At 43.3% G+C, this 13,969-nt stretch overlaps 1 protein-coding gene and 1 long non-coding RNA gene across 30 annotated transcripts in view; one reads left to right on the forward strand and one right to left on the reverse strand.

Moving 5' to 3' along the window:
- Window positions 1-4,171, reverse strand: part of LOC108351529 (uncharacterized) — an 83,576-nt gene extending 79,405 nt beyond the window's left edge. For 10 of the 27 annotated variants that reach the window (XR_015625873.1, XR_015625886.1, XR_015625879.1 and 7 more), the window contains exon 1: window positions 3,304-3,490. This is a non-coding gene — a long non-coding RNA (uncharacterized LOC108351529). Of the gene's footprint in view, window positions 1-462; window positions 550-880; window positions 994-1,611; window positions 1,735-2,512; window positions 2,704-3,303; window positions 3,624-3,716; window positions 3,907-4,082 lie in introns of those variants that run through there. The other 17 variants (XR_015625870.1, XR_015625881.1, XR_015625883.1 and 14 more) reach the window with 13 other exon arrangements.
- A 94-nt stretch (window positions 4,172-4,265) lies between these two features.
- The window catches only part of Lrrk2 (leucine-rich repeat kinase 2), a 156,671-nt gene continuing 146,967 nt past the window's right edge, over window positions 4,266-13,969 (forward strand). For 2 of the 3 annotated variants that reach the window (XM_087556714.1, XM_087556716.1), the window contains exons 1-4: window positions 4,266-4,618; window positions 4,800-4,885; window positions 10,393-10,502; window positions 13,776-13,864. In XM_087556714.1, coding sequence (XP_087412840.1) covers window positions 4,462-4,618; window positions 4,800-4,885; window positions 10,393-10,502; window positions 13,776-13,864 — 442 coding nt within the window. In that variant the 5' untranslated portion in view covers window positions 4,266-4,461. 3 annotated transcript variants of the gene reach the window in all.

The following is a 13,969-nucleotide window of genomic DNA, read 5'->3' on the forward strand; positions in this document are numbered from 1 at the left end:
CTCCATAGGACTCACCTATATGCCTTCTTGACACACACCTAAAGGACTTGATGTCCTTCTCCATCAATGCTTGCTCAGCCCCATTTATTGCTCCATTTATAAAAGGAAATGGAGACAAAATAAATGTCTTCCAACCAACAATTGAAAAGAATGAAAACATAAACCATGGGATACTATTCAGCCATAAAGACAAATGAAATTATGAACTTTGTAAATGCATGGATGGGACCTGAATCCATAATAATATCTACTGAGGTAGCCCAGACATGGAAAGACAAGCATTATTTGTCCTCTTTGATCAGAGACTTCTAGTTCCAAAACATTAGATGTGAGTACCTGTGTAACTGCAGAAAACTAGGAAAGTAAAAAGGTGCTGTCTTAGTTAGGGTCTTAGTGTTGTGAACAGACACTATGACCAATACAAGTTTTATAAAGGACAACACTTAATTGGAGCTGACTTACAGGTTCAGAGGTTCAGTCCTTAATCATCAAGGCGGGAACATGAAAGCATCCAGGCAGGCCTGGTGCAGGAGGAGCTGAGTTCTACATCTTCACCCGAAGGAAGCGATGAACAGATTCAGCATCCTAGGAGGAACTAGGAGGAGGGTCTCCAAGCCCACCCCACAGTGACACACTTCCTCCAACAAGGCCCCACCTTCTAATAGTGCCACTCCCTGGGCCAAGCACATGCAAACCACCATAAGTACCCTTGCTGAGGAAGGGATTGAGGGGAAACAATAGAGAGGAAATGTGGGGAAATGACTGAGGATATGAGAACAAGAGTTTTAATTAGGAAGCAGGAAGATAAATACAGACAAAGTATGGTAAAATAATAAAGATATCTGAAGAAGTAATAAGGGGTCATTTATTAGCCATTTACCTGAAAAGCTATTATACACATAAGTTTGTATGTATAAATAAATATACATCTATAGTTCAAGTGAAATCTTTTTATCTAGGCTGACAATGCTTCCTCCAAGAGCCACACACCACCTTAAAAACAAACAAACAACAAACAAAATAAAAAACCAACACCAGACATGAGAAGCCCTCTTTTGAGTTGTTATAGAGTACTGTCCAAGAGCCTCCAAGAACATACAGGCTATGGTATTGTCCTTGGTTTCCCCCAAGACTGCCTGAACAAAGAAAACAGCATTGTCTAATTGGCAAGCGCAGGAGGGAATGACCACAAACCTCAAGTCTGCAAAAAGAACTATAGGCAGATAAGGAATGCTGAAATCAAGAGAAATAGTTTTACTTAGGGAAGATGGGCAAAAATTTGGTTGTTCAATACCAAATAGTCAGCCATGAAATGCATAGAAGTAACATTATACAGACTGAGTAGGTTATACTTAGAAAATATTATTAGAATAATAATTAGGGATAATACATTATTTAATACATTATTATAATAAATATTTTTCTGAATATATATTATCACACACATTTCTCACACATCCTTCTGTCAGCATAATACTGTATACTTTTATACTTTCTCTGTCCCTTTATCCAAATAATTTGATGATAAGAGAAAGTTCCATATATTGTACAGCTGTAGCTTATGTAGGGATTTCAGGGTGGACTGTGTGGAGCCTCAAATTGAAATCTAACCTGGTGCCCTCTGCGTGTCTGTTAGCAATGAAAACACCTGTTCCTGACTCACAGGAAGTCACTGGATAAACTGTGCTTCCTGGGCCCGTCCCATCTGTGATCCTAGTGGCACTGTTTCTTCCTCTGTGGAAGAGATACAGAAAGGATACTATGTCCCTGAATCATGGCTCTTTGAACTATTCTTTCACTGCAACTGCCTGGGCTATTCTCTATTCTAACCTTCAGGACTTGTGTAATGTGGGTAGATGTGATTAATGTTACATTTTGTTACTGCTAAGAGACTGTATCTTTTTATATTTAATCTTCCTATTAGTATCACATGCCCACTTATTCATGGGTTTTAAGAGTTCGGTCATTTCTTTGCAAAGGTTTTGTAAATCTGTATTCTTAGATTTATTCCCATTTTTTTTCTCACTGTTACTTCATACACAAAATTGCAGTGATCTTCCTGAACACATTCTTATAGAGATGAACATATTCTTCTTAGGTTTCCTGCTCCCTTACAGTAAATTTACATTTTCTTTGAAAAGCCTGTTTGGGCGCCATCTTTCCAATGACGTACTAAAAACTCTTCAAGTTAATTGGTTTTCCCATTCTTAAGCCCTGTCCATTTACCATTTTCCTTTTGGTTACCTTTTTCGTTCCTCTTTTGGCAGAATATCTAAGTTTTAAAGAATCACAAAATGTAAACGTTGTGTGCTTTCTGTTCCTGCCTTTGAGTTTCATGCAGGATTAAATAACATTTAATATCTAGTGCCTCCTAATTATTTTTGATTTACTTTTTAGCCCATCTGTAATTTGTTTTGGTGTTGGCTGTGGTTGGCCTTGTCAGTTTTATTTCTTTCTTCCTCAGAAGTTAGGTCAATATTTAGTGTTATTTTATTATTCTTTGAATACTTACTCATGCATTTTCTGTCTGCAGCCATCATCTTCATTCTCGTTAACTGGGAAGTTAATGAGTCTTGGAATTTTAGTCAATCAATTAATCGCATTAAAGCTGAAGAATACTTTGCCCTAAGGTGCAGTGGCTTCTGGCAAATGTTTCCAGCAGAGAGTTCAGAGTACACCCTGTTTGGTGCCCTGCTGAGTAGACTTGGAAAACAGTGTCACTTAGAATTTTCTTTTGAAGGGACATAAGTCTCCATTTCTGGCAAGGTTTTGGGGTGTGTGTGTGTGTGTGTGTGTGTGTGTGTGTGTGTGTGTGTGTTTAAAGAGAATTAATAAAATAGGGAAAAAAGGAAAGAAGATCTGAGGTGCTGACTTAGTCCCCAGAAGTTGAATCATGTTAAGAAAGCACATAGAAGAGGTAATTTAGGTCTCATAAAGATCGTCAGTCCAGAGTTTTGTTTCATTATGTAAGATTACACACAGAGAAGCGCAATACCACGGGAACTCATCTCTTACCTTCCCCAATTTCCAGTTCCAAAGTTGCTATTTTGTGTCTAATTCTCCTGTTTTGACCCCACCCTTCAATCATGGGTTACTTGGAAGCAAATCCTAACTATTTCTCCTTGCAAAGGTACATTTTAGTACCTACGGAAAGGTGAAAACCCTCGGCAACAAAAAGCACTCAGTTTTGCTGAAAGTGTGGAGTGTGGGCAAACCTTCAACCTGGACTTAAGTTGACTCTTGGCTCTCAACCCGCCCCCCAAACCCCTCTACCTCTGGGGTGACTGCAGGCCCCTCACTTACCCATCCCAAAGATATCTCCTCAGTAAGGAAACGACTCCTCATCCATTTTGGAACTGTCATCAGGATGTCAACGAACTAGAAGTCAGCAAATACTTAACTTAGTCTAATTCTCTTCCTGTGTAGATAACCTTGAGTTCGGGTCATCTAAGACCATAGATCACCCAAGCCTTGACTACAGCACTGCACCAGAGAGTTCTCTTCTTGAAAACCTTATAACCTTACTACTTGAGCTCCCCGCCCCCCCACCTCCTTTGGAATGCAACACCTTCTTCATAGGAATGCATTAGCACTGTGCCTTCCAGATCTGCCCCCTCCCTCTCCCTCACTTTTCTCCCTCCCCCTCTTTTTCCCCACCCCTCCTCCCCCCTCCTTCTTTCTAGATGGGCTCATGGTAGCCCAGGCAGGCCTTGTACTTGTATGAGGCAAGGATGGCCTCTGGCTTCTTCCCGTCTTCACTTCCCAGGTCCTAGAATTCACTCGCAGTTGCTCCGGCTTTCAGACTATCCATTTTAACTTCAGAAGTCCGGACGCGAGTACTAATAACTAGTTCTGACCAGGAATGCCGCCGTTAAAGGGCTGTTTCTTCCAATCCTTGTCTCCATCCTGGGGAGCAGAGAGCTGAATCAGATCTCCCAGATCCTGCCTGCAAACTCACAACAGCTGAGAGAGGCCTTTTGGCAACCAGAGCCCCAACCAGAGCCCGGGATAACCAGCAAGCAAACAACTCATACTCCCCCCCCACCCCCCCACCCCACCCCCGCAAACACCACAATAACCACCCAAAGCCCATGTAGCAGGCTGATCTTGATCGTTAATCGCTGCGTCCTTTGGGGAGAAAATTACTCCTCTCCCTATAGGGGGAACTCTTAAAAGAAACCGCTTTCCTGAAAGGGGCCAACTGGGCGGTGTCCTCCTTTCCCAACGCCCCGCTGCTATTCTTAGATCGCCGGGTGGTGGCTTTCGCTTTTCCCCAGGCGGCGGAGTTCCCAGCCGCCCGATGCGGCTCTGCAGGCCGGGCTAAGACTGGGCAGGGGCGGTCGCAGTCGCTGTCGCCGTCTGGGCGCGGCGGGGACCGAGGGCTGGGCCTGAAGCGGAGGCGGCGGAGCAGTTTGGAGAGCAGGACCTTCCCAGCTCGCCGCAGTCCCCGCCGGCCGCACCATGGCCAGTGGCGCCTGTCAGGGCTGCGACGAGGAAGAGGAGGAGGAGGCTCTGAAGAAGTTGATAGTCAGGCTGAATAATGTCCAGGAAGGCAAGCAGATCGAGACGTTGCTCCAGCTCCTGGAGGACATTCTGGTGTTCACCTACTCCGACCGCGGTAATGCCTGCAGTCCCTCTCTCCTCTGCAAACTTTATTCTGCACTTGAGTGTTAATCTTGGCACCCCACTCCTTTCCTTCAGGGAGGAAGGAGCTGAGGTCCCCGGGAAGATGGAAAGGATGCTGTGGGTTGTGACTTTGTTTTCATTCCCCATTTGCCCCCCACCCCACTCTTTTCCAGCCTCCAAGTTATTTGAAGGCAAAAATGTCCACGTGCCTCTGTTGATAGTCCTGGACTCCTACATGAGAGTCGCCAGTGTGCAGCAGGTAAACCGGCCTTCCCTTCTGTTCCGAAGCCCCTCCTGTGATAGGCCTTATGTCCCGGGTTCTTGAGAGTTGCTTTAAGAGGGGAAATCTTTGTTAATTGTTAGCAGAGGAGAAGCAACTTTATTAACTGACAGAATCGGGATGGTGGTAGTGGTAAAATGAAAACAGTTCTCTTATTGGCAAAGCCAGCTCATTAACCTTTCGAGCTATTCTAAGAATGCTTCTTAATATACAGTGAGTTTCAGATAGAGCGGTGCTGTGAATATTTCCAGCAAGGGAGGGTAATTAAAAGCAGGAATAAAACAGTCTGAACAGCAAACTTTTACAGGGTCCGCTTGCTTTGATACTTTTAAATTAGAAGACACATTTCAAGGAGTCTTCCAGTGGTATACCACTCAGTATCTGAAGAGAGTAATGTTTCCCGAATCCCCCCAACCCCCAGTGTTTACATTTCTACTTTGCTGCTGTTGTGGATACAAAAGTGTAACTTCTGGATCTGTGACCCAGGAAGTCCAGAAGTAGGCTATGTAATTAAATGTGATTTTTAAAGCAGACTGGGAGAAGTAAGAGTGGCTTTCAGTCAGGACAGAATTACTCCTGCAGGTGCTAACTTCCTTTAGAGTTTTAGGATTTGGGGAATTGAAATCAGTTTTATCATTCAAATAAATACTGAGACTTACTTGTAGGGGAACGCTGGAGGCACAGGGAGAATATTCCTTCATATTCATTTAGTGACTAGACTTATCTCAGTCTCCAAATTCTCTCCCCCTCCCCCTCCCCCTCCCCCTCCCCCTCCCCTCCTCCTCTTCTTTCTCTTTCTGTTCCTACCCCTCCTACAGTATAACCGACTTCTTGAAACTTGCTATCTTCCTGCCACTGCCTCCCCAGTGCTATGATTACAGGTGTATGGCACCGTACCTGGCTCTAGTATTCTCTTAGGAAAGCACGCTTCTATCTGCAGTAAATATTTTTTATTTTTTTCCAGTTGTGAAAATTTCCTATCTGACTCGTGATTTTCAAGTTACTATCAAACAAAATCAGTAGGAAGGTGGAGGTATGATAAAGACACTGTTCTTTTTAGCATCGAGAGTCTGAATTTTACCCACGAAATAGGAATCATTTCGAAGGTGCTTTCTGCTCTCCACCTACATCATCCTTCTTGCTTCATGTTCAAAAGTGTCTAATTCTGGCTGCCTACACTGCTAAGACCTGTGCTTGGTAGACTCGTGCCTGCTTGGTACCATTGGGAAAAACTGGAACCCGATTTTCAATCAACTGAACACAGAAGAGAGTAGTATACCTGAGAACCCAGGGGGGATCTGGAACATATCCATTGCTTAATTCTATCTCCTTTCTTCTTTCCTTCTGTGTCTGTCTGTCTGTCTCTCCCATCCTTCTTTCTCTGCGCTAAGATCTGGGGCTTTAAATGTGCTAATGTAATTATTTCGATTGTTGACCTATATTCCCAAACACTCTAATTTTCTCCTCCCTGCCCCCCAACTTCCACCCTTTTCATCCCCCCTTATCTGTTTCTTCTCCACTTCTCTTTTCTTCTTCATTCTCTCATCTTCCCCCTCCCCTCTCCTCCATTTTCTTCTCCTCCTCCTTCTACCCTCCCCCTCCCCCTCTGCATTTTTGGTACTGGGAATTAAGCACAGGGCTTTGCATGTACCGGACAAGCGCTCTACCAGTCAACCGAGACACTCTAGTTCTTGATTTTAGAAAAGCTTGTGGGGTGGGCAGCTGCAAAGTCTATTGGAAAGGAGCAGCCTTTGGTTAGATGATTTAGCAAAAAAAACCCAAAAAACAAAAAACAAAACAAACAAACAAACAAACAAACCCACAAGTCAATACTCTCAGTGTTTTATATGTGTCTATCTGCAAGGTCTTCATGCCTATTATGTTAGTTGGTTCTTACTGGAATTTCATTGCCCTTGAAGAAATTGACCAAAGTCTTTCCTTCCTATTAATTTAGCTAGAATGAGTAGTCCCTGTGGGTGGCTGTAATAAAGCATGGGCTCAAATATGTCCATGCCATGCGTTCATAAATCTCCACTGGTTAGTTTACTAAGAGTTTTGTGTGAGCAAGCAAAAGTCCAATATTTGGGACAAATCCCATGAGCAGATACAATGGCTACATTGCCATTGGTCTTATCGAAGGGTTATAGAAAGGGTTCTTTCTCTACTGAGATTTTCAACACTCCACTTGAAAGTGACATATTCTTTTACATCTCTTCTCATACTTGGTGTACGTAGTGTGAGCCTCCTTTCACGTTTCTCACAATCCAGTCAGGTAGAGCTTCCAAATGAGAATGTCTTGGTGAGGGTAAGGAGCTTGGTGAGTTCCTCTTCAGAAAATCTCGCTAAGGTTTCTTGTTAGAGTCATCCGCCGTGACATGCGGGGCTCTGGATTTTTACACTTTGCTTTACCCGTGCTTCACTTTGCCTCACCTGTGCTTCTTCACCAACGCAGACCTTGTAGGACGGCTCGCAAGCTCGCCCTGTGCCTGTCTCTTTGTGCACATCTTATTTCCTTTTGCTACTCAATTTTACTTCTCCTACTCCACATGGTTCCAAACTTCGAAGAAGGAGAGCAAAATAGATTAAGTGACTTGAATGCTCTCCAACCCCCTCGACTTTTTCCACACCATTTATGAAAGCCATGCTCGGGTTCCACAGCACCATCACAGTAGAGACCAACAGCCTTGTCTACAATGATGTACAGGGTTAAAACTTTCTCTCGTTGAAAGGCAAGTTCCTGATTGAAAGAGTAATGCTTTGGTTGTTAGGCCTGCTTGGCTGCTGGAAGTTTTCCTTAGTCACTGAAGCTCCACTCATTGATCACAGGCTGGGCTGCTCGAATGGATCTTTTTTTTTTTTTTTTTTTTTTTTTTTGCCAAGCACAGTTATTGATGCCGTTGCAGCTTCAGCAACCTAAGCAAAGCAGGTTTTCTCAGTGAGTCAGCCACACAGGTATGGACATGAGCTGAGCATCTTACAATACGTCTCTCCACGAGAAGCTCATCAGAATGTGACTTTCCTAAACGCCAGTGGAAAAGGCTTCCTGCGATTTTTAAAATCACAGGAGCGGTTGCCTTCGATGACAGCTTCGCTACTAACGTCTGTTATTAATTAGTGCTTGCGTGGAGGAGGGTATCCAACGTGAAGATCAGTAAAAAGCAACTGTTAGGGATTTCTGTCTTTTTAAAAGAAATTAATAATTATTGGAGCAGAAGTGGTGGCAATAAGAGATGGTTCATGCTTATTTTTAAAAATTGCATAGTGAAGAGACCTTAGAGTGAACGACACTGTGGGGAGATCATACAGATTTTTGTGTCTGTGAGATGCCTCCTATCTGCTCACTCAAACATACAAGTATGTGCCACCGTCCCAGTGGCAAATGAATACAAATTTCCCACCATGACACCGGTTCTTGGCCTCATTTATCTTCATCCCCACGCCCTCCAACCTTATCCAGCATCCATCTCCTCCCCTGCACAGAATTCTTGGCATTAGTACCCGGAGCATTTTACAGCTCATGAATTTTAAAATGTGACTGGAGCCTCACCTCTGCCACATTTTATCTCTGATTGAGTAGTTCCGTCTCACAGTTAATCTTACTTCCAGGATTTATATCACTTTAATTCTCTCTCTCTCTCTCTCTCTCCCTCTCTCTCTCTCTCTCTCTCTCCCCCCCTCTCTCTCTCTCCCTCTCCTTCCCCCTCTCCCTCTCCCTCTCCCTCTCCCTCTCCCTCTCCCTTTCGTTAATTGTGCATGCTACCTTGAGAGCAGTTTTCTGTATGGTTTCCTGCTCTTGTCAAGTACGATTCTTTAACAACAGGAAGAACGGAAGGCACTTCAGATTTACAGAGGCAGTGAGAAGAGTGGGTTGATCTTTGAGTTGGAATGAGGGGTTGGCATTTTTCTTTTCTCCAGAGGTAAAGAATGGTTTGGGGATGTTGAAATCCTGTGTAATGATGGTCTGAGCAAAGATGTTTCTTGAATGGGGGCTGAAGAGATGGCTCGGTGATGGTGGTTAAGAGCACTTCTTGCTCTTTCAGAGGACCTCTGTTTGGTTCCCAGCACCCATATGGTGGTTTTCATCCATATCGATTCCCTTACCAGTGCACACTTGTTAGTTTTGTCAACTTGACAAAAACTAGAGTCCCCGAGAAGAGGGAACCTTCACTGAGGAATTCCCTGCATCCAACTGTCCTGTGGACAAGCCTAGGGGGCATTTCTCTTGATTAATGCTTGCAAGAGGGCCCTGTGCACTGTAAGCAGTACCTTCCCTGTATAAGAAAGCAAACCGAGCAAGAAACATTTGTCCACAGTCTCTGATTCAGTTCCTGCCTCCAGGTTCTTGTTGAATATTTACCTCAGCTTCTGTGGTGTTAGACTGAAAGCTGTAGGATGAACTAAAGCCCTTCCTTCCTGAGCTGCCCTGTACTCTGTTTTTCACAGCCTCGGAGACGCTAACTAGAGTAAGGGAGATCTGACAACATCTTCTGGCCTTCGGGCATCAGGCACAAAGGCAATATATACACACTCACGCAGGCAGAACATCCAAACACATAAAACCAACAAATATATTTAAAAAAATCACGTATATAAAATGCATCAATAAACTCAAACGTCATGCATATATGTGGAGAGTTTTAGGGCACTCGTGACCACCAGATCTCATAGTTCACTGACGCTGAGGGGAAAGAAAGGGGCACTGAGGCATTCTGCTTTTTATTATAGCTTTTTGTTTCTTTCCACTGACAGATGTAGGTTCAGTCACAGGACATTGCTGCTTGCAGGCCTCTATTACCCCTGGCCAGCCACTTTCCAAGGCCACAAAAATCTCAGCTTCCTCCAACTTCCCAGTCCAAGCCCCCTCTCTTTCCATCATCAAAATCTTGAGCTCTTGGGAAAGTTTATGTCAGACATTTTATTCGTCAAAAAAGCAACACAGAGTGAGTGTGGCCATTCTTGCTTAGTAATTGCAGTGTGTCGCCTAAAATTGTTCTTTATTTTGTTCGATTTGGATAGTAAGGATATCTAATTTTGTATTCATTTAAAAAATGTCACAGTACTTTTGTGTGTGGTTCTAAAGCAATGTGTAGTCAAAGTATGCACCTGACTCTCATTTCTGAGGAAGCCTTTTAGGGTTTTGTCCTGTCTTAAAGTGATTATTTAACAATGATATAATTATCTGTGCCATTACAAACAGAGTCGTGATTGGCATGTCTGTTAGCAGCCTTTTAAAATGTGGGCATAGGGCTGGCGACATAGCTCCTTTGTGTACCATAGTGCTTGTGCAGCGTGCCCTGGATTCAGTCACACTTGCCATCATCAAATATAGACTGGGTACAGAAGTATATGATTGTAATTCCAGTATTTCACATGTGGAGAAAGGAGGATCAGAAGGTCCAGCTCATTCTTGGTTACCAAGTTTAAGGCTAGCCTGGGGCATATGTCTTTTAAATGAAAACGCAAATATTTACCATTCTTATTTTCAGGTGGGGTGGTCACTTCTGTGCAAATTAATAGAAGTCTGTCCAGGGACATTGCAAAGCTTAATAGGACCCCAGGATATTGGGAATGATTGGGAAGTCCTTGGTATTCACCGGTAAGTACGACAGATATGCGAAGCTAAACGACACTGAAAAATTGTACGTGATGTCCTTGGTCACACAAAACCATGCTGGAAACTCCTTCAAAGCAGGTATCTTTTTCTTCAATCAGTGATTTATATTTATAGAGGCCTTTAAATTTCATTTGTGAGCAAAAAAATTAAAATTGATAGTAAAAGACCAGATGAGATGATTTTTGTAACACAAACATTGTTAAGTTGTAGATTTTTGAGTACAGCTTAAGACAAAGCCAAACAAGCTTTTTATTATTAAAAGTGAAACTGATATACTCTTTAAAAAACAGGGCAACCAAGAAGTTAGATCTGTAGCTGCTTGTTTCAAAGTTATGCTCTACGGACTTCTCGTGCAATTTGCATCTATCTGTGCATGCTAATGTCAGTGAAAGGAGACTGTGGCTTTCAGGAGGAATAGGAAAGAGGAAATTTGTTCTTTCTCAGTCTACTGCAGCCTAGTCTAGGTGACTATTTACCAGTCATACGGTTGCAGCTTTTGGCATAATGTCTTTTAATAAGGCCACATTTATAGCCATAATTAGATAAAAATTTGAACAAAAATTGCATCTAAGAAAATTCTTAAAAAATTTCTGGACATTGGTCACATTACCTTCAGCCATTAGGTAATCTCATTCCTAGAGCCACAGTTGTGAGGATACCTTACCCGCAATGCTACTTGCTTGAGAAAAGTATCTTTTATGAAAAACTGAATTCTATGCTGTTTGTAAGGAAAAGTATGTGTTGTCCAACCGTATGTCTGTTTGGAAGTGAGTTATGATAGGCCTCAGTGTTTACAAGTTTCTCCATTTCTACTATATGAGTGTTGCTAGGTTTTTTTCTCTACCATCTCAAGAGTATAGTTTGAGGGAAAAAAACCAGCCATTTTCAAACTGATTTTTGAAATTCCCTTTGTCAGTTCTGTACCATTTAGTGAGAATTTACCCAGTGTAGACTTCCTTAGTTTCCCTTTGGGTTGTTTGAGATTTCCCAAGATTTTCTCAAGTTTGGTTAATCTACAATATCTGGGAAACGTGCTTCCTTGTATTCCAGAACAATCCAAGTGTTTGGGGGCAGTGATTATGAAACTATTTCTACAGGAAACATGATTCAGAGTCACTCACACATTCTCCTGCTTGCCCGCTCACTCCAGCCCATACTCCCACCTCCAGTGGTTGTCTATACTCCTGTCCAGAGTCAGATCTGGGTCTGTGACAATGGAGGAAACCCTGGTCTCTACAGTAGAGCACTGTGGCAAAGGTTTTGTGAGACATTTTCCTCTGTTGCCAAACTCTTCCCCTCCAAAGACGACGGATGACAGAGAATCTCTTTGGTAGTAGTAATGTGAGGGGCTCTGAGCATGCGCTCACTGCTCCAGTTGGCGCTGTGAACCTGGGAGAGCGGAGGCTAAAATGAGGCAGACTAAAGCCTCACGCAATAGCCAACTTTATTCAGAGCATCAGACAGTTTATATCCTAGGGGTTAGGAAGAGTCACGTGAGTAAAGTGTACAGTCAACCACAAGGATAAGCTGCATGTGGCAAGGATAGGTTTTCCCACAGAGGCATGCAGACAAACAACAACAGCCAGTTGTGACGATTAATTCGAAGCGGACTCACCCCTACCCGATATACCCCTTTCCAGTACAAAAGCACATTCCAAGAGCCACTCCATCGTTTTTGAAGAAACTGAGGTCACAGGGCTCTTGTCCTGTTTCCTGGGAGTTTTCCCACAAGCACTCAGAGCTCCCCTTGCACGGCTCCATTCTTGGGCTGTGTTCTGACGGGACGGAACAGTGAGGGTTAGAGCCAGTGTGGGAAGGCGGCTAGGCCGGAGGAGAGCAGCAGTCCTTCGAGTTGCTGGGCTGTCTTGACTAAAGCAGAGGCTGTGTATGGCACCAGCTGTGTCTTCTTCCAACAGTATAAAACCGTACCCCACCAGGCAGGAGATGATTAAAGGTTACATTTGGAACTGCTAACACAGGGATTGAGGTCTAGTGAATTTGAGAGCAGGGTCTATGGTTATTGGACTCCATTATCTAGAACGGAAGATTCCTTCATCAAAGACAGTAGCTATCATTAGTTTTAATATGTAAGTGGATCTTAAGGTTATATACAAATGAGTTCCTTTACTCAATAGTCCTGTATGATAATATAGCAGCACATGTGACAAGTAATTTATAAACTCTTGTCGCGTTGAAGGTATCTCTTCTGTGTGTTTGTTCTTCATGGTGAGTTGTGTGTGGTGCTAGGCCCAGGGTTAATGCCTGAGTCAGGGCATTTGGTGAAATACAGGCAGAGCTTACAGCTTTTCTACTGAGGCATAGGATGATATTTCCTCCCAGGTCTCTTAATTTTTCCAGTGTTGTGTGTCAATCCACAGGTCATGTATATGGCAGGCAAGCCCTCTGTCCCTGAGCTATGTGCAACACTAAAGGTTTGGGTTACTCTTCCTGTTTCCTCTACGTTTACTGACACGTGGTTGGTGGTTAGAAAAATCGATATATTGAATGTGTTCAACTTGTTAATTTGACACACGGAATCATGGGAAGTATTTGCTACAGTCGAGCCAAGTAGTATTCCTGGTCATTTCGTTTACTTATTTACATTTGTTCTGATGTTGGAGACAGAACCTGGGGCCTTGGGCATGCTGGGCAGGGGCTTGGCCACTAAGCTACACCCCAAGCCAGGCTGTTAGTTTTATAAGCTTGGTGTAAGTCGGTATCAAGGGGAAATGTATCACATGAGCTTTGCTGAACAGAACAAAATATAGTAGGGGTTAGGGTGAGTGAAAGAGTGCCTAAATACTGCTTAAGGTGTTACAGAAAATCTGAGTCCAAACTTCATTAAAAGCAATTGCATTTATATTGCCATGGTGGTACACACCTTTAATCCCAGCACTAGAGAGGCAGAGAGAGAGGATCTCTATGAGTTCATTGCCACCCTGACCAGTATAGTGAGTTTCACGCTAGCTGTGTCTCCATAGTAAGAACCTGTGTCAAAACATGCGTCTGTTTATTGATGGAGTGATTTTGTATGTGCATGTATATGTATATGTATGCATGTATGGGGTGAGCACATGCATGCCACGGCGGCACACATGTGGGAGTCAGAGGACAGCTTGTGGAAATCTGTTCTGGATTCCCGGGGCTTGACCTCAGGTTGTCAGGTGAGGCAACGAGTGCCTTCCCCACTGGGGCATCTCCTTCGATTTGCTGTATAACATTTCATTGTCATGCGATTTTGTTTTTTTATTTCAGACTGATTCTTAAAATGTTAACTGTTCATCATGCCAACGTAAACCTGTCAATAGTTGGACTAAAAGCCTTAGATCTCCTCCTAGATTCAGGTAGGTGATGACTGGAAATGCTTACTACTAACAACTGTCAGGGTCAGAGTACCAATGAAGCATCAGTGATGTCTAGAGCGTCTATGTCTGCCTTCTCCACACCTC

The sequence above is a fragment of the Rattus norvegicus genome, chromosome 7 (assembly GCF_021556685.1).
Source record: "Rattus norvegicus strain SHRSP/BbbUtx chromosome 7, alternate assembly SHRSP_T2T, whole genome shotgun sequence".
Taxonomy (NCBI): domain Eukaryota; kingdom Metazoa; phylum Chordata; class Mammalia; order Rodentia; family Muridae; genus Rattus; species Rattus norvegicus.